General features: G+C 44.0%; 1 protein-coding gene across 1 annotated transcript in view; it reads left to right on the plus strand.

The window, feature by feature from the left end:
- The window catches only part of EXOC4 (exocyst complex component 4), a 408,445-nt gene extending 388,978 nt beyond the window's left edge, over window positions 1–19,467 (plus strand). Inside the window, exon 18 of the mRNA XM_027785678.2 lies at window positions 18,068–19,467. Coding sequence (XP_027641479.2) covers window positions 18,068–18,305 — 238 coding nt within the window. The 3' untranslated portion in view covers window positions 18,306–19,467. The remainder of the gene's footprint in view (window positions 1–18,067) is intronic.
- The last annotated feature ends 259 nt before the right edge of the window (window positions 19,468–19,726 follow it).

Below are 19,726 nucleotides of genomic sequence, written 5' to 3' on the forward strand. Positions count from 1 at the left end.
ACTTGGTCTCCTGCTCTTCCACACCTTCAGGCTGGGGAAAATCACATCAAGCATCACACAAGCTGTTGGGCTGGAACCATAACTGCACTGGAGACACTGAGGCAGCAACATGCAGGGATGGAAACGGTGGTCTGAGCAGACTCGTTAAAGGTGGAGTAAAAGTATGCCTTTTACAGCATCCCTTCTGAAACAAGTGTTTGTTTATTGTATTGGGCAGTGCTGAGCAAAGCAGGTTGAAATCTGCAAGGCCTACATGGTGCCGGTTGGAGACACAGCAGCTGGGGTGTGAAGGCAGGCACCGGCCATGCAAGCATGGAAGATGAATGGTTGGTAGTAATAATCTTACTAAAAGGTTACAACCTTGAAATGGATCCGAAATGTCATGACAGACCCCAGGTCTCCTAAGGGACCTGAAGGAGATCCAGAAAGGGAAGACGGTTCTGCGCTTTGTGATCCCAAAGGGCAAAAACTGATTTTAAACAGGCAGAATAGTGCCAAAAAGGAAAGCGGTGTACTCATCCATCCCCTCTTAAGGGTCACAGCCTTCTCTGTTCCCACAGTGCTGCAGCACATCTCACTGGTACCTCCTGGTGAAAGGCATTGCATCCTGACTCATATTGGTGGAAAATGGCTGTCTTTCTGTCAGTGTGGCTGTCACCTCTGTGCATGCAGCCAGAGGTGACAATTTTTTTGTTTTGGCCAAAAGGGAGGGGTGGGCATATAAAGCTTTGCCTGCAGCTCTCCCTCCAGGAATTCAGTGGGCTGGCAAAGATCAAGAGATTTGGTGGCAGAGATTTCTGCGGTAGAAGGAGCCTGGCAGAGGGATGGAGAGGGACCTTTCACCCTAGAACTTGGGTACCATACAGAGCTTGAGGGGAAGAGTGTTCAAGGTTCTCTCCACCCTCATGGAAGACAATGGATGTGCAGTAACATCTCTACCTGGATTTCTTTATGTATGTAAATTGCAGTTCAGTTTTTAATTACTTTTTGCCATCATTACTGTTTTGCAAGTGATCTCTGTCCAGAGAGAAGCAAGGAAGAAGAGGGAACTCCATTGGTTTAGCTTTTAGTTTAAGGGATTTTTTTTTTTTTCCTCTACAGTAGCAGAGTGGCACCTACCAGCACAAGGAATGGGCTTCAGTGGATCACCTGCTCTTTTTGGATTAAGGTCCTCCATGCTCTCTTGTGAGCTGTAAAAGCTGAATGGTTTTATGGGGAAGCTTGCCAAGGGGAGGTGGAAGGAATGGGAGGAGAACGGCCACTCAGGCGTTGTTTAATTTGCCAACCAGATGGGGATGCAACAAGCAAATCTCCAGTTAAGTCTTGGAGCTCCTAAAGGGTCAAATAGCATCCTGGAGATACAGTTCTGGTTTGAGGCATCTCTGTCATCTAGCCTTGGACTTTCTTGATTGACACTGTTCAAACAAGGTCAAAATTTAGCTCCAGACTCTAGATAGAGCCTGAACAAACATCCAGAGTCACCCCACAAGAACAGATAGCCCTGTGAGTGTATGTGAAAGTGAACTCCATGTCTGAGCTCTCACGCAGCCTGCTTGGAGCTCCTGTTTGATCTAGAAATTGCTTCCTGCTCCCATGCTTAAACACGGGCTTTGCTTGTGCTGAGTTTGTGTGCTGAAGGTATGGTAGCCTGCTGGGAGTTTCTGCTTAATGCACAGCAAACAGAGCTGTTACAGGAAGGATAAGTTTTTTAAGAAGGGAAGTTGGCATGACACACAAAAAAAAAAAATGCAAAGAAAGGGGGAACCATCAATGTGTGAAGAACAACCATCCCAGGCATTTGTCTGCAGCTGAAATAAAGGTAAATATTGGGATTGTCAGCCTGAGATGCATCTCTGTTGCCTGGCTCCAGCCTGCAAATGGAAGCAATTAGAAAAATGTCCTGCCTTTTTCACAGTAGGCTGCATCTTTCTAGCACAAGCCCCACAGACAGAAAGACACATGCAAGTTCTTAAGTAGCAGATTGGTTTACCCTGTCAGTCAGATCTCATTAGAAACGGCAATGTTTCATACCCAGTAATCTGCTAGGAAATAACAGATATTGGTGCTGTGCGATACGTTTTTAAGAGTCACTGCTCATCACTTTTCCAATGCACTAAAGTTGTGTCTTTCACAGAGGTTGCTCTCTTAATTAGATTGACCCAGGGAGTGGAGCATTTCAACCTGCTGATGCAGTGGCATCTGGAAATCAGAAATGTTTCACTTGAAAGTTGTATGAGCAGGCAGGACACAGCTGGTAGGGTGTAAAATATCAGTGCTAGAACACAGTGGGGAACAGGTGAGGACGTGGCCAGTTCTGGGAATGATGCTTTCGAAGGTCACAATTGAGGACAGGATAGGAGCAAGGAGCAGGGGGTAGCAATGGCCCAGGGCCAGTTCCTGCTAGACTTTGGAGGGAAGAGGAAAAATGAGCAAAGGACAGGAATAGCACAACTGAGAGTTCCAACAGGGTCAAGCCACAGACACAGTGTTAGGGCAGAGCAAAGTATCTTGACAGTAGGGTCCAGGGCAAGTGGAGCCCAGGAACCGTACAGTAGAGCTGGCCAATTTTGCAGCTCCTTTAAGTCATGTATGGAAATCTCAGCACAGTCAGGAGCCCCAAGCAGCACATACCCATAGAGGTAAGAGCAGTTCCTCAGGGTGTCTCAGAGGCATCCCTCTGGCTCAGCGAGTCTGCAGAAGCTGGGAGGGTAATCTAGAGAAACATCACTGACCTGCTTCTGTCTGGGTCACAGTCAGCACAGTGGGACACCAGGACATGGACTTTTGGTGGACCAAACATTCTTGTGTTGCATGGCAGCTCCCTGGCTGCTTGTCTTCTGCTGCAGGGAGGAGCAGACCTGAGGATACCTGTGCCTACCAACCCTGTGCTAACAAGTTCCAACATACACGCTCATCACGTACACAAGCACACATGCTCACCACACGCTCCAGGCTTGGCAGCCATGATCAACTGCTTCAGGGCTGAACAGAGCTCAGGGACCTTAGGCTGGTTGTACCCTCCATGGTGCCAGCTCAGCATGGCCTTTATTCAGGTTTAGTCCATCTCTGAGAAGCAGACCAGCACGCTAAAGTGGCTGAACTGCTTCTGCTGCTTAAAAGCTGGCTTGCATAGCTCTCTGGACCTCTGCCTGGAGCAGGTTCTGTTCCCTGATTTACCAGGGACTTGCGCAGGATGCGATTCACTTTCCTAAATATAATGTGATTTGAAAGACCCTTGGATACCATAGGTATGTGAGCAGGGCTGGCAGGTGTGACACAGGGTTTACAGGACACCCAAACCCCATCTGAAATGGTTGCACTAGACACCGGTGTTGAAGCAGACTGAGATACATCCCTCCAGTACCTTTTACAGTTTCTTAGTCTCTAACTAGCAAGATCTTAATTCATTCACTTTTTGTCTGTTTTGGAGTTTTTGGCCAACTCAAGGCTGTTACTGAGTCTTTCTGTTGCCAAGCCACATGTCTCTAAAGAACAATTTCCAGCAGCTGCATTGTGCAACCATAGTTTCATTCCACCTGGTGAAGACTGGTACCTGAGAATGTACAGGTCATTCTTGGCCAATGGGATCTGTAAAACTCATACCTATCTCATGTTACCATCATGCTATGTGGACACCAGTGATGAGTGGTTTTCCTTAGGGGTCAGTACGGAGTCCAGCACTATTTAGCATCTTGTCAGCCACATGGGCAGTGGGATCGAGCACACCCACAGCAAGTTTCCTGACAACGCCGAGCTGAGTGGCGCGGCTGACAGGAGGGAAGGGATGCCGTCCAGAGGGAGATGCACAGGCCTGAGAGGTGGGCCCGTGCAAACCTCATCAAGTTCAACAAGGCCAAGCGCAAGGTCCTGCATCTGAGTCAGGGCAATCCCAAGGACAAACACAGGCTGGGCAGAGAATGGATTGAGAGCAGCCCTGAGGAGAAGGACTTGGGGGTGCTGGTGGACGAGAAGCTCAGCGTGGCCCGGCAAGGTGCGCTCGCAGCCCAGCAAGCCAACCGAGCCCCGGGCTGCACCAAGAGCAGCGTGGCCAGCAGGGCCAGGGAGGGGATTCTGCCCCTCTGCTCCGCTCTGGTGAGACCCCCCTGCAGCGCTGCCTCTGCTCTGGGGTCCTCAGCACAAGGAGGGCACGGGCCTGTTGGAGCGAGTCCAGAGGAGCCCACAGAGATGATCGGGGGCTGGAGCACCTCTGCTAGGAAGCCGGGCTGAGGGAGTTGGGGTTGTTCAGCCTGGAGAAGAGAAGGCTTCAGGGAGACCTTAGAGCACCTGCCAGTACCTAAAGGTACTGAAACAGCCGACAAGAAATCTGCAGAGGGACTTTTTACAAGGACCTGTAGCGACAGGACAATGTGGAATGGTTTTAAACTGAAAGAGGGTAGATTTAGAGTAGATATTAGGAAGAATTTCTTCAGTGTGAGGGCGGTGAGCCACCGGCGCAGGCTGCCCAGGGAAGCTGTGGCTGCCCCATCCCTGGCAGTGCTCAAGGCCAGGCTGGACGGGGCTTGGAGCAACCTGGGCTGGTGGAATGTGTCCCTGCCCATGGCACGGGGGTTGGAACTAGATGGTCTTTAAGATCCTTTCCAATCCAAACCATTCTGTGATTCTATGATCACGATTCCTTTTCCTGTGTCACTTGCTCTATCTCAGTTGGCCAAAGAAAGTTCAAGGATTGTTTTTCCATGTTTCAGTTGCTGAAAGCTGGGGCTGATGCATGATGGGTCTTTGCTAACTGGGGCACCTGGGAACTTTCCTGTCTCACTGGTGCTGAAGTGTTGATGATTAGGGCAGTAATTTGCCCTCATGCTAGGGAATATTCTTGCCTCTAGCTGATTGCCTATGGATTTCCACACTGTCTTCCTCTAGAGCAAAGGACCACTGATGGGTACTCCACATAGATGGGCCCGCCGATGAGCCCATCTCCTAGCTCTGGGATCTAACCAAATTCTTGCAGGCTCCATGGGGCCAGTTGCTTCACATGGAGACAAGTTGCCATTCAGCAGTTTTTGACCCATGGAGGAACAGCCCCACATCATCTTTCCCCCTCCACTCCCCTTTCTCCCCTCTTCAAGTTCATGCAGTTAACATTTTGGTGTTCAGCACCCCAGTGTTTTTCACCATGAGCTTTCCCAGAAAAAGTGTGCTCTGAGTAGGATTTTGGATAATAAGGTTTGATTGTCTTAATTACCCTTTGACTTCAGTCCTTGAATGTGATGAAAATGCTGCCCCCGAAAGGGAAGCTGTGATTTTTGCAGCTAAATCAGTAAAAAAATGAGTAAACTGAGAGATGATTCTTCAGCTGCAGAAGGCAACTGACTGCAGGGCACAAAAGCACACAGTCTGAATAGGGAATGCAGATCAGACAATTCCTGTCTATCCAAGGTAGATCCTCTGGTGAGACTGACATTAAAAATTCTGACTCAAATGCAGGAAACATGGAGTTAAGAAGGTGAATTATTGATGGAGCACAAGTATTACCATATCTGACAGATGGAGACTGTCTGAGAACATTTTGCAGAGTGGCATCTGCACCATGCCTGATTGGCGTCCCTGAACTTTCGCACATCAGATGCAGAATATCAACATACAAACTTTGATGTAGCAATTAAATCTGTCCCGTAATGAAACTGGTCTTCATAGCCAAGAGAAATACATACGCTCAGGTAAAGACCAAAAGCTTTGATTCTTGTATTTTAGGAAGATACTAAAATAATTACATCCAGACCACTGCATTTGAATATACACATATGATGTCAATTTATGCAGGTACATATGGCTTTCAGGAAATGATCTGCAATGTGTAATCTCTTACTCTGATTTTATTGAAGGCTGTAAGGCTTGCCTTATATACTACAATTTGGATTCCAGATTTGAGATCAAATAATACAGAAAAAATATAAAATTCAGATGACATCTCATGTCACCTAAGTGTATTAACATCTACAGCTGAAGTCAGTCTCTCAAGTGCATACAGAAGTCATATATCAGGTATGTGTTCCACGTTGTCATGTGTGCAAAAACAAAGAGAAGAAGAAAAGAGGTGAAAATAATAGCAAGTTTTATGCTTTCATGAAGAACAGCTTGTATTATGAAGAAGCAGTATGTAAAATATGTCTTTTTTAATAAGATTCAGTGTCTTCGTATTCTAGGTTGTTTTCTTGAGCCCAGCACAACTTGGTAAATTATTGTAATTTTTTGCCATCTGTTAACTGTTTGGTGCGCTGTATGAAATTCATTCTTCTTTCACTTGTAGCATGCAAATATGCAGATTCTGACAATCATCGGGACAATGTGCTTTTTGTCTCTGGAGGGGGTTCAAGGGTGGACACCAGCGGGTAAGCTGGTCGTGGAGGTTACTCAGTGAGCATCAGCATGGGGATGGCTGTTACTGGGTTGTAGCCATCCCATTGCATGCACAAGAGACTTCACTCAGACCCCTTAATCTCAACAGACCTTCATTTTCTTGACCGCAAAGCAGCCTTTTGAGAAAATGGAGAAGTTCCATGCATGGTGTCTCTAAAGTACTTTGAGATGTACAAATGGGAATTGAAAGACGTGATTAATAAATTAATACAAGAAACTACAGGTTCAGTTCTCACAGCAGAGTTCCTTTAATAGTCCGGAGGTTTTGAATATGGGTTTCTGGGAGGTGGTAAAAATAAGAGTTCAGAGACATTTCTCTGCTTTTGGTGGCTATGAACTACTCCGTCAGTTTAGAAGCAGTGCTAGGATTTTCTTCTCACTCTGTAGGGACCAGTTTTGTTTCCAAGGAGCAACTGTCACACTGCAGTAGAGTCTGTCTGGCATTTGTAGCCTGTATGTAAGGAGTGGTGAGCAAAGGGATGCATCTCTGAGATACTGAGACAAGCAGACCTCTTTTTTTTCCATGCAGCGGAGAATGGAGATAAAAAACACATCTATGTCTGTGAGTCTTATCCTGAACTGATGTTGCCTTGATAATGTTTTAATCTTAAATGCTAAGAGTTTATGCTGACTGGCAACAAGTATTGTAGTGCAAATCTGTTGGCTTAAAAACTGAGATCATTGGAGCTAAAATTTCACCAAGAATGACCAGAAGAGGCCACAGTTGTACTGTACACGGCAATGTTGGTGCTTGCTCTGGCCCTGGTGAATGTTCTTTCAGAAGCCGTATTTTTCACAAGGAGCAATTAAAAGTGGCCTTCTTGCCTTGCCTACTACAATACTTTAGAGAGGCAATGGCTTCTCTCTGTGAATACATCTTTTGCCCTAGGTACAATAGAGAGGGAAAAGCAATTTCAACCAGAAAAATTGCTGCAAGAGCAAATGAGTGGCAGCTGGCCATAAATACCTCTAGCCTGCAAATCTGAAGGTGCCTAAGCATCAGGAGAAGTATTGAGAACTGGCATATTAGGCATGTTGAAATGTTCATCTGGCCAGTGGCCAGCACTGAATGCATGGAGGAAAGTGTTGAAGCTCTTTACCATTAACTCCTTCATCCAGGAGACCTACAGTTCTATGTTGATGTCCCCTACTTTCGGCCATCTAAAAATTTGGCATTGAATCCATCCTGGCTGCCCGATTTCTTTATAATAAACAACCTCCACAGGGCATTTCAACCCAATATAACTAATTATTTTTGTGTAGGATGAATTGACTTCACCCAATTTCTTCTCCATTCATAGGTAGGAGGTCATGGCACTCAATCCCTTTGAGGTCTTCGTGGCGGTGGTAGCTGATGATCGTGAGCCAGTGGGTAGGGTTTGAGGCTGCTGTACCATTTTGTTTTCCTCCTGGTTTGGATAGGTCTGTGCACAGTAATGAGCAAGCAGGGGTCTGTAGGTCATGTCCCCAGGCTCAGCAGTTTCTGGGCTGGAGCTAGTAATGACGCTGGATGCTGCTACCAGGAGGAAAACAATAGTGCCATGAGGCAGGTGATCCAATAAAGGTCTCTTCCATGAGAAAAAGCAACGAGTTCAACAAAAATAATATAACAAACTCAATTTGGTGTCAGCATGTCCACAAAAAGTCTCAGTTACCTAATTTCTGAAGCCACTGTGGCAGTTGAACCGAATGAACAAAGGTAGCCAGAGCAAAACATGAACTGGAGTTAACAAGAGTTTGGGGCTGTTTGCCTGACTTCAGCACGTGGTTCAAGCCTCTGAAGCACGGAGGCCCAACCGCAACCTACTACAGGTAGACGTTGACTTGATGGACCTTGTAATTTGCAATTCACGTCTTGCAGCCTGTTCTGCCCCCCAGCAAGCAAATCCCATCAGATGTGTCCTTCACCCATTGGTGGCTACCAAACATTCCTGTTTTTATTAAAAATCAGCAAGCTTGCACCACTGAGCATCTCGCCAATTACAGCATCAAGTTTTTGTATCCAGTTCCAAGCCACTTGATCCTAAATAAAGCTGGAGTTTTTTGCCACAGTAATTGTTGTTCCCAAAGGGTAGCTAAAATTGCATTATTTTTTGCTGACTGCAGCAATCCTTGCCGTACTTTCCATCAAACTGCTGACTCTCCCTTCTTTCAGGCTACATTCATTTCTACATTTCCTCTCATTTATGCATGAGGCAAGGGGAAAAATTGCTTAATATTCTTTATAAATTGGCATATGGTATAGATATTTTTTTATTTTTACTATATGCAGTGAAATGCAAATGTGTGTGGCTTATTTGCAAATGCTGGCATTAATAACTGATATTTAAACAGGCCAGATTAGCACTTTTACTGATCTATTAAAAAGATTTTTTCCAATCAGTTGCACACTCAAAATCAATTTTAATACAACATGTAAATTGAATTTAATTTTTTTTATATAAAATTGCATTTCTTTGCTTGAACTATTAAATTTACTATTTAATATGTACTTTCCAGCTCACTTGGTTAGAATTTCATTGCTCTTTATCTGTATAAATTTAATTAGCCTTGATATCATCAGTATATTATAGAACTAATTAAAGATTTAGATAAGTGCTGAGGGTGCTTATTTAATACCCTATAAAGTTTCATTTGGAGAGGGAAAATTTCCATCTTTCATTATATCAGCCAGTATGGAGCTGCAAGGAGTGTCTCAGACATTGTTTTTGAAAAATCATTTAATGGGGTTTAATGGATTTATCCTTCTTTTGAAAAGCCATGTAATTGCTGTGTATTGCTGCACAATGTGAGGGTGGTTGGAGTTGTTCAGGGAATAGGTTTTGAATGCTACGTGCACGTGTTCCCCTCCGTGATGACGCCACCTGATGCACAGAGATCCCCATGCATCACATCTTCTTAGCAACATTGTCCAAGTCACAAGTGACAAACCACGAGAGGGAGGGAAAAGGAAATAAGAAGGAAATTTTAATAAGAAAGTAGTAGATAAGGTAGAGCACAGGAGGTATCAGGATGAAAAGCAGGGAGAGATCTTTTGGAAGAGTAGTTATGTTCTGCACATACCTTACCTTTTCCTTTGCTAATTAGCTCTGCATTTTACAGCTGATGTATCATCTTATGCTTTACAAAAAGGCTTGCAGTAGAGAGAAAACCAAGTGCTTCAGTGACACGAAACTGCACATAGCACCCAAAGGTGTTGGTTGTTTTGGGGTTTTTTTTCCAAAACTAGCCACTAAAACAATGCTGCTTGATCTGCATAGAAGCCAACACATAGGTGACCCGATTTGTATTTAGTGGCTCATATGCTGTCTGTGCGGTTTACGTTTTGAAAGGGAAAGTAATTGGATTTTATAATTTGGTTGTCTTTGATTAGAAGACTGTACTTATACCCTGTTGAGTAAATACACCTACTTTTTTTGCCTGGCTCTGTACCCTGATCAAAGTTGTGTGCTGCGGTCCCAAAAGCAGGTACAGTACCAACCAAGGTGTGAGGGCTTCCTGTCTGTGATGCTGTCTTCTACCTTGGCCAAATGACTAAATTTTTATCTCAGTTTTTCCCACTGTAAAAAACAAACTAATACTATCCTTACATCACAGCCCTGATCACTTATTAAGGGCTGTGATTTGCAGAGGTACCACAGGAGTGTGAAGCACTGTTATATTATAAATTCAGTTTTGTTTCTTCCTCTCATGTTTTGTTTTCATTTGTAAACCATTTCACATCTTGGATGTTTGCATATTTTAACTTTTTACGTGCCTTTTATGTTCTTGACACTCCTCCTGTAGTAACACAGCTCAGAGCTGTCAGTGCTTTCTACCCCAAATTGTGCCGTGTGTTGCAGTGAGTGGTGATGGGGCATCTGCCTCTGACTTCTGAGCAGCTGTGAACAAGGTGGGCTCTGGTGCACCTAAAGAAGATGCAGATCATAATGGCATGCAGAAATTTTGGCCTAATTTTAAGTTCCCTCTGCAGCCCATGGAGATAAATTAGAGGTGTCCGTTTCTTGGCATGGTTTGTAAGAGGAGCTGTGGTTGACTTAACACAGCAAAAACATCTCTGATGTGGACAGCTAGAGCTGTCTTAAGTCTCCTAAAGCACTCTGGGTTTTTCTGGAGGCACAAGATGGCCGTTACTATTATTGTCCCCAGAACTGCTCCAGGTTAATTAAAAATCAAGAAAGAAATCTTAAGAAATTATGATCAGAATATATATTCCCCTGTGGCATAATGTCCTGAGGGTAATGATATTCTTTTGTATGTTTTAGGGCTGTAACTGCATAGAGAACTTGCAGGATGCAGTGTAAGTTGAGCAGCTGTTAGAGAGTGGATATGTGATATAGTGGATACCTTCCATCACTAGTTTCTGTTTTGTTATCATAAGCTCCTAAGATGGAAAAATAACCAGCTTCCACATTTGCAGACTCTTGCTTTAAAATGCCGATCACTGATGCATGTATGCAAACATCATTGCAGTCTTCATGAGGTATAGAAATTACAGTAATTGCTGGTTTATGTGGATTTTGCTTTGCTTGGTATTTCAAGTTTTCAGAGCTTGCTTTTCAAAATCCTGCATGCTGGAGCTCATCTCTCCTGCCACATCTCCAGTGCCCTGTAACTATCAGCTCCATCTTCATCTCTTTCCCCTCCCCACCTCAAGTGTCTCGTGCTCCAGAGACACAAACCCCTCTGGGCTTCTCTTCTTGGTTAAGCCAGTCCTTTCTTCTGCATTACATGAACTGAAGGTACCTCATTTCTTGCTGTATATTCCCTTTTTGCACGCATTTACTTTCCCCATGATTTTAAACAGAATGGTTCCACCAAGATCTGCATGTATCAAGAGTGAATTTATAACTCTAGCTTTGGTCTTTTTTCCTCTTCACTTGCATGCTCGTTGTTCAGTCTTGTGGTTTTTCATAGAATCATAGAATGGTTTGGCTTGGAAGGGACCTTTAAACAGTCATCTAGTCCCACCCCCCTGCCATAAGCAGGGACATCTCCGACTAGATCAGGTTGCTTAGAGCCCCATCCAGCCTGGCCTTGAATGTTTCCAGGGATGGGGCATCCACCACCTCTCCAGGCAACCTGTGCCAGTGTTTCACCACCCTCATCATAAAAAAATTCTTTCTTATATCTAGTCTGAATCTACCCTCTTTTAGGTTTTGTCTAAATTTGGTCTGTAAGTGCTTCGTACTTAACCTTTTTTGCTTTTTTATTAGAGTATCTAAGATATTTTGGGTGCTATAAAAGTGACTCCCTAATCCCCAAAAAGGGAGGGAAATGAGGTACAGAATTATTTTTTTCCTGTTCCCTTTGGGTAAGTCAGCAGCCAAACCTGAGTTCTTGCTTTGTGAGTCTGTTTCTGTCTGCACTACTACCGAGTAGACACCCAGCTAGATAATGAAGGAGTAATTAAAGTAAGATCCTTTATTCTGAAACATCACACTGTTCATCTGAAGGTCCTTCTCTTAAGAAGAGATCAAGTCATTCTCAGGGGAATCAGAATTTAATTTTGAATTCACTTGGCCACTTCTGAAAAACTTTTTTGTGCACAGGCCTTGGGTTATAGGTTAACATTAGCATTTAAATGGAGAACAGTATTAATAGCCCTTGGAGGAGCTTGTCTCATCCTGATTGCCTTTCCAGAGATTTTTTCTAAATGAGAGAGCCTCTTAATTTTTGTTCTCTTTCTCCAAGAATAGAGTTCAAGAGACCATCTATTTTTATATATATGTTAAAAATCCATCCTTGCAAAATGGCTTCATTGTTGGCAACTTGATGTTTTGTTTTAAAACTGCTATTTAAAAAAACAGCAAAACAAACTCCTTTGCGTGCCAGTTGGCTTCTTCAGTTTTGGTTTGCCCATGTGATGTTTTTTCTTGCACCTGGGAACCATTTCCACCAGTGATATTTAACCTTCCCTATCTGCTCTTGGTACAAATGTCTTCTTCATACGATAGTAGATCTTCCTGGGCCAATTCCAGCCTGCTAAAATGAGTGAAAGAGTACAGTTGTATTTGGGCTTTGGATTAGGCATTATTTGCTCTAAGGTATGTGCTTGCCCTAGAGAAATGCCCAAAGAATTCAAGGGTTCGTTCAGAAATTTTGAACCCAGTCCCATTGCCAATAGTCACAGGAACAGGTCACAGATGTCTAGGATGGTTGACTTGCCAGCAAATGAGATAATCACATGAAGGAGCATCGTAAGGATTAATTTAATTTTTTTTAAGAAAGCAAATCTTTGTCATACAAGCCATCAAAACTAGCTCAATATCCTGTTTAAGCAGGATAGTAAGGACTTTGGACACCTTAAACAGTCCTTCACTCCTCACTCCCCCAAAATATGGCCATCAACACTGAAGCTGAACATTAAGTGGAGAGTTTGGCCAGGTGTTAACCATCCTAAAGAGCTAGAGGCTTGGAGCCAGATTAATGTTTCCTTCCCCTTGTAAAACAGCATTTGTTTATATTTCCATAGCAAATCAGGGGAGATGCTCTTTAAGAACGTGTACCACATTTATGTGTATAAAATCGGTTGTATCAGATCGACTCAACAAGTCCATCTATGCTTTTCAGCATAATACAAATAAATAGTAACTGTGCGAGTAAGCATACAAGCAAAAAGATTTCCCTGATGAGGTGAGTCACCCAGGTCACTTTGTTCCCATCAGCCGCATTCCTGACTTGATATTCGGGTGAGTAAATGAATTCAGCTTTCCTCTGTCCTCTTCTTACCCCAAATACCTCACCACTGAAGCACTGGGAGGCTCTTACTGCCCAGGCTGATGATCTGTGTAGGGTAAATCACCTTATGTGTCCTTAGCTGTGCTCACATCAAAGCCGACAGAAGGCCTGGGAAGCTAAATTTGCTTTTTGGTTAGGTATGCTAATCCACTATTATTATTTATTAACCTATTTGTCAGATGATAGAATCAGCTTTTGATGAATATTAATTCTTCCCATTGGTTTTAAATCTCAACTTTAAAAAAAAAACACAAAGCAGTTTGCCAGTATTTCACTGAATAGAAATTTCCCTCACCTGTCATCCGTTTGTTTCCCCCATCCCTTACTAACTTGCTTTTCTCAATCTCCTCTTGATAATCAAAAGAGCATTTATAATGGCAGGACAAATACACTTCTGAAAGCAAAATGAAGAGCCTAAATAAAAAATCACAGAACAAGAGGCTCATCCCACTCTCTCTTTCATATTTCATTATTTGATAACATCAGAAGATAAGTCCATCAGAGCTGCTTGGGCAAAGGCAAACAGGAGTGTGTCTGATCAATATTTATTAATACTTTCAAAGACAAGGGAGGCAAAGTTGAGCAGACTTCGTAATGGAGTGAATAATTACTCGTGCAAATACAGTTTGGCCAAAGGCAATGCCATGCCAAAGCAACAGTTTTTTAATTGCACCCAATTAAAAATGCATACCTTTCGCTCACTCGTACTGTCTCGCTTGCTTTTTTTTATTTTGTAGGAAATTTTTAATTAAAAAATAATCTGATCCTGAAAAGAGTGACAGATTAATCCTGTGTTTATTAGGTGCAGAATTTTTCAGTAATCCAAGATTCGGGACAGGCTAAAAAGAAAAGGCAGCTGTAAGGACGTGGGGCAAAGATTGGTCTGCATTGATGAGCTTGTCCATTGGTTGGTCTGGGCTGCAGACAGAGCAGCTTTAGTTCTTGTTCCTTCTTCTTTTGAGGTGCAGACAGAGCACCTGTCACCTTGGGAAGGCCGTGAGTCCAAGGCTTTGGAGCAAAGACTTGCAATTTCTCAGAGATTGCCCCATACAAGATATCCTTTCTGTCAGACATTTTGCTGAAAACCCAGCCAGACCTGGCAAAGGTAAAAATCTCATTTCACATCTCCTCAGCATAAATTCCCTGAAGGTGATCAATGTTTCCTAAATCTAAATCTTCACCTTGGCAATCTTACTGGTTTTTCTACACGTTTTATGTATAACTGTACTGGAGTTGTTGCCAGTACCCTCAAAGTTAACCCTATATCAGATTTCTGACTGTGTATTGAAGCATCTCAATAAATACCCAAATCTTCTAAAACACTGAGGCTAACAGCAGCTTCTGAGCACTCAGGGAAGGAGCCGCACATCAAGGTGCCAGAAGGATACTATAGAGACATATGATAGGTAGCTGCCATTCAAATTTGGGATCTTATTTTCTGCAAGGTCCCATATACAACTGTTTAATCATGTAAAGTTCAAGCGTAAACATTACAGGACTAATTATAGCTAAAGAGGGGAGCTGAAATTAAAACTCATCCTTAAACCACTGACCCACAGGGCTTTATCAATCCCTGCATGTAAGCAGGTGTCCCTTTAACTGCTTTAGCTGAAGAATGAGCTGTGTTTTTCTGGCTGGGAGGGAGTTTACGGTAGTGCCAGTGCTAGCAAGGAGGATGAGTCTGAGCCTCTGCTGCGCCTCTGTCACCTGTCAGTGCATTGCTGCTAATGGAACTGCATGAGATCTGCTATTTTTTTGTTTCTTCTGTGTCTACCTGCAAGAGGAGCCAAGATTTAAAGAATATCCATCGGCGATGGCAGGAGGTGGATTGGACACACAGCCATTTTTCCTGTGACTGGAGATGAGGTTGGGTTTAGTCTCCCTCTCCCTGAATCCAGTATGGAGAAATATGCTGCCAAGGTTTTGTGGCTACTGCTATTGATGTTTTGTCAAAACCTAGGATTTGCTACTGTGGCTCTGCAGGGGACCACATCAGCTTTGCAAAATCCTTCTTTTCTGAGCCATGTAGGTCTTTTCAATCCCTCTGTCAAACAGTGGCCTTGTTCAGCACTATCAGCATCGCAGTCTGAGTAACAAGAGATGTGAACATTGAGGGGAGTAGAGCAGTAAATCATACCATGTGATGTGGTGGCACTGTAGCTTCTGGGGGACCATGAACTGTGCCGTTCGCTTCCCCATCATAGGAACTGAAATCAATAGCTGACGCAAAGTGACTTGGTGTTACCCAAACCTGATGAGTTTGTAGCTTGTAAGGATTACCCGAATGCCTTCTGCCAATAGCAGCTGATACAGGGAAGTTGCACGTCTCCGCCATCCTTACCTATCCACCTGTTAATTGTTCCCTCAGCCCAAAATCCCTGCCAAACAGCTGTTACCAAATCTGTTCTCAAGTGGCTTGCATGGATTCCCTTTCTTTTCTAAGGGAAATACTGTCACTGAGACAGCTGGCTGCCCCATTTACCCCCTGCTTCTAGGGGAACAATGTGTCCTTGTAGCAGAAGTCCCCTCAAAGTTCCCTCAGTCTATGACACTGGTAAACTCCATCAGCTCCAGGAGTTTCATAGCCTGTATCTCAAATGTGTGGAGCCTAACAGTTTGATTGTTTCTTCAGCTTATCATTCATCCCCAGAAGCTATTTCTTAGTTCTGTCTTGTGTGTTCTACATGTATCCTTTCTTGCTCACACACACTCCCTTCTTTTGACCACACAGTGCAAATCCTGTCAGTCCTTGTTCTCTGAATTGATGATTTTGGAGTTCTCTTCCTCTAGCCACAAGCCTTTCCTCCCACCTGATCTCAGCTGGCCCCTGACAGCAGTCGTGCTGGTGCAGACTTTCAACCACAGGAGCAAATTCTCAGGTCACAGCAGCAGGTGATATCTTGAAGGGAACAGAGGAGATAAAAATGCAGAGAGCTCTGAAGCCCAGTAGCCTGGCTGTGGTAGCAGGTGAGGCCTGAGACACTCCAAACGTGTAGTTTTGCTACAGCTGCTTACAGTGGTTGCTGCAGTGATCTGCAGTCTGGCGGCATGCTGAACGCTCTCTGCAAAGGCACAGCTAAGCCAGACCTGAGAGCCTGCAAAGTAAAGAACAAAAGAAATTTAATATGCAGCTTTGCCATGTTTGCCCTGATTGCTATTTTAATGCATTCAGAGGAGAGGAAGGGAGGGAGGTGTCAACTTTTTCTGCAGCCCCTGCTCTTGGGTTTTAAATAATTTATTCCACCAAGACCTAAGATTTAGACTGAAGCCTGCCCTTGTGCTCCTGCAGAAGCATGGAGTCATGCAGGGACCTCTTTGTCATCTGCTCAGGCCCAATTCTGCCTTGCTTTATTCTTCAGCCAAACAAGTGCTCGGTACTTGGCTGAAACAAATCCTTGCTGCCATGTGATGCATGTGGACAAGACAAGGATCTTTTCACTTCTCCTTCCTTCCTTGAGCTTTTCAGATCCTTGTTTCTTAAGGGTATGTAACATCTGTAATGAAGCTATCAAGTTAACCAGTTCCTCTAGAAAAAGGGTTACTTTCCATCCATGCACCATTTTTTTGTGATTGTGATACCCCAAACAGACCTAAATCCACAGCCAAGGTTCATTGCTTGATGGAGCTTGCAGCAGTGGAGTCATATGTGAGAGCCTTCCCCTTATCCTTGACCTGGAAGGGTCTGCCCAGGACTGGGGACCCCTCTGCCTAAAGGAGCTTTGTATTTTCACAGCTCCCTCCAGACAGGATGCTTTGTCTTGGTAATATCTAGACCACAGACTCCTGACACCATACCTTACCCTTGGTACAAATAATGAAACTGAGGCACAGAGTGCAGCTGTATGACTTGGAAAGGGCGTGCCAGGAATCCAGAAAAGTGCTACATAAAGGGCACCAGAGTCCTGATTCCCCTCCAGCTGCATGACCTCTAGGCAGTGCTTTCCAGGAGTCACACACTCTGCTCCTGATTTCAAACTTTAATCAGTTCGGGCTATAAAGGAAGGAGGCAAAGAAAAAGTCTCCAAGTGCCCCATCAGCTCTCATTAGTTTTACTAATGGGCTGTGGAGTTGGGGCAAATAACCTGGTCCCACGGCCAGTCCCAGACCGTTTCCTCTGCAGTGGTTGGATTGGCAGCTGTCAGAATTGCCCCACTGCTTACCTGGCCCATGACACATTTTCCCTTCCAGTAAGTACTTGCTTAAATTCCCTTCCTTGGAAATCCATTCTTTCACTAATGCCACTTTACATTAATTTAAACCAGCCTGTACTGCAGCCTCTATATTATGCCTTCTCTTCAGATGATCATTTACTTATTAGAAGAGGCACCTTGGCTCCTGGCTCCAATTTTATTTTGCATTATTTAGTATTTTTTCTCTCAATCTGTGCATCTCAGTAGCATCTCCAGAGTTTTAGGCTTAGAGCTTTTCCCATGCTTCATGTTAGCATCTCTCTGCAACAGCGATTCATTAGGGACAGGAAAAACTCCACTTCCCCTACCCCTGTGATTCCTTTCCTTTCCAGAAGACTCCTGTTCTTGCAGGCTGAGCTGACTAGATATACATCTGTGCATCACAGTGTATATGTGTCTGTATGCATCTGTATGTATATACTGCTTCCCATACACTGGATTCCAAAGAGTGACATCTGGGCATACAGTAACTGCTAGGAATGAGGAGCCCTCGGTTCCCTGTAGTTTGTGTTTTAGCTGAGAATGGAAGAGTGTGGGGAGCAGATTTGTGAGATTTGCTCGCCTATGCATGTATGTACCCACTTGGCATCTCCTGATGTTCAATAGGAATAGGTTTGAGCTCTTTGTACAACACCCAATGCAGCCGGCTCTGTTCATGTTACTGAAGTAACAGTTCATGGTATTCTACAGAAATAAAGGTGTGGGGCGTCAAGTATCACTATTCACCAGAGTGGGGATTTTGTTTGCTTGCTTTTCAGGCAGTATTATGAGATGCTCTACAACACAGCAGATGAGCTGTTAAACCTCGTGGTGGATCAAGGGGTGAAGTACACAGAGCTGGAATACATCTATGCCCTGAATTTACTGCACCGAAGCCAGACAGGTGTGGGAGACCAAACCACCCAGAACATGAGGTTGCAACGGTTAAAGGAGATCATTTGTGAGCAGGCTGCTATCAAACAGGCCACCAAGGACAAGAAAATCACCACTGTGTAATCTGCTCTGTTGCTCGTGTTAACTGAGCGGCAGGGGCTGTCAGGTTGTGGGTCCAAGGCGCTGCCTTTCTGTTATAATCAAAGGCAAAAGCACCTATCTTTTGTGTGGCATTGTACTAGTGAGAAGGGAAGTGCCATTTGAGATTTGGCTTTGGGGTTGTTGGGGGGGTTTTGGTGTGTAATCATGTAATGCTTCCTTAACATGTTCTCCCAGGAGAGATTGCACAGCGGGAACAGGCATCCTGGTGGAGATCTGGGATATTGGGCTTTGCTCTGTTGCTGCTACTTTGTTTGGAGTTGTAAGGCAAGCTACTATCCCTGGCGGGGTGGGAAAAGAGAATATTTCACACTGGGTTAGGTCAGAGTCTTCAGTGAAAGTTCAGACTACACTAAAGTAAACAGCACCATGACAGTCAAGCACAGACCTGTTGGTCACGTGTTGGTTTTGAAGCTGTTCCAACAGCGTTGCTGCATGGAGCCTGTTTCAGCTCTGCCAGTACTATTCTCCTCAATTGTAGATCTGTACAATTGTAGATGCATTACGTTTTCTGATGTTCCCACTGCAAAGAGATAGAGTTGCTTATTCCTTCAGATAGTGATAAGCCAATTCTTGTAGTGGGAGGTAACATGGGACCATTTGTTTCCACTTCTACTTTTTCATTATCACAGAGCCATATGGCATCAGTTTCTACAGCGCATACTGCATTGGATGATGGTGGACATGGGAGAAAATTGCCAATGTAAGGTGATAACAAAACTTAACTCTCTTTTTCTGAATATATCTTTTGAGTCTCCCCAGCTCAAAAGATATTTTGTAATCATCATTTGAGGTACTGGAAGGACATGCAGGCTTATGTAGCTCAGCACTAATGATCAGCAAGGGCAAAAGGAGGGCAGATCCCAGCGCTGCAGTCTGAGGTGCACTCAGGTCACCGTTTCTGCCCTGCCTTGACCACATAAAGCCACCTGGTAAAAGGTTCCATACTCAGTGAGGCTGAGGAGTTTATACCATGCCTCCAAACCAAAAATACACTGCATTTGTATTTGCCAAGTAAATTTTCAACCCAGCTGGGTTTCACATGCTGAGATAGGTTCTCTCTGAGCTGTGCAACTGCTTGCGTATCAGTCTTGAAACTGCAAAATTAAAGGATGTTTAAAGACTCTCCAAAGGCTCTGGGTCTTTGTCTGTTTGTTTGGGTTTTTTTAAGAACTGTTATTTTTGTGATATTTAAAAGATTCCCTTCCAGGTCCAAATTCATATAGCATCCTCCAAGGTTACATCAGTGTGGAAGTGGTCTTCTGAATCATTCAGTCTAAGCCCCAGGTACCACAGGCCAAGCGAACAAGAAGCTTCTCAACCTCCATGGTAAAAGCAGAACCCAGTCATTCTACTTGTTAGGAATCTTCTGGTTTCTATTCTCA

Source organism: Falco peregrinus, chromosome 6 (genome assembly GCF_023634155.1).
Source record: "Falco peregrinus isolate bFalPer1 chromosome 6, bFalPer1.pri, whole genome shotgun sequence".
Classification (NCBI taxonomy): domain Eukaryota; kingdom Metazoa; phylum Chordata; class Aves; order Falconiformes; family Falconidae; genus Falco; species Falco peregrinus.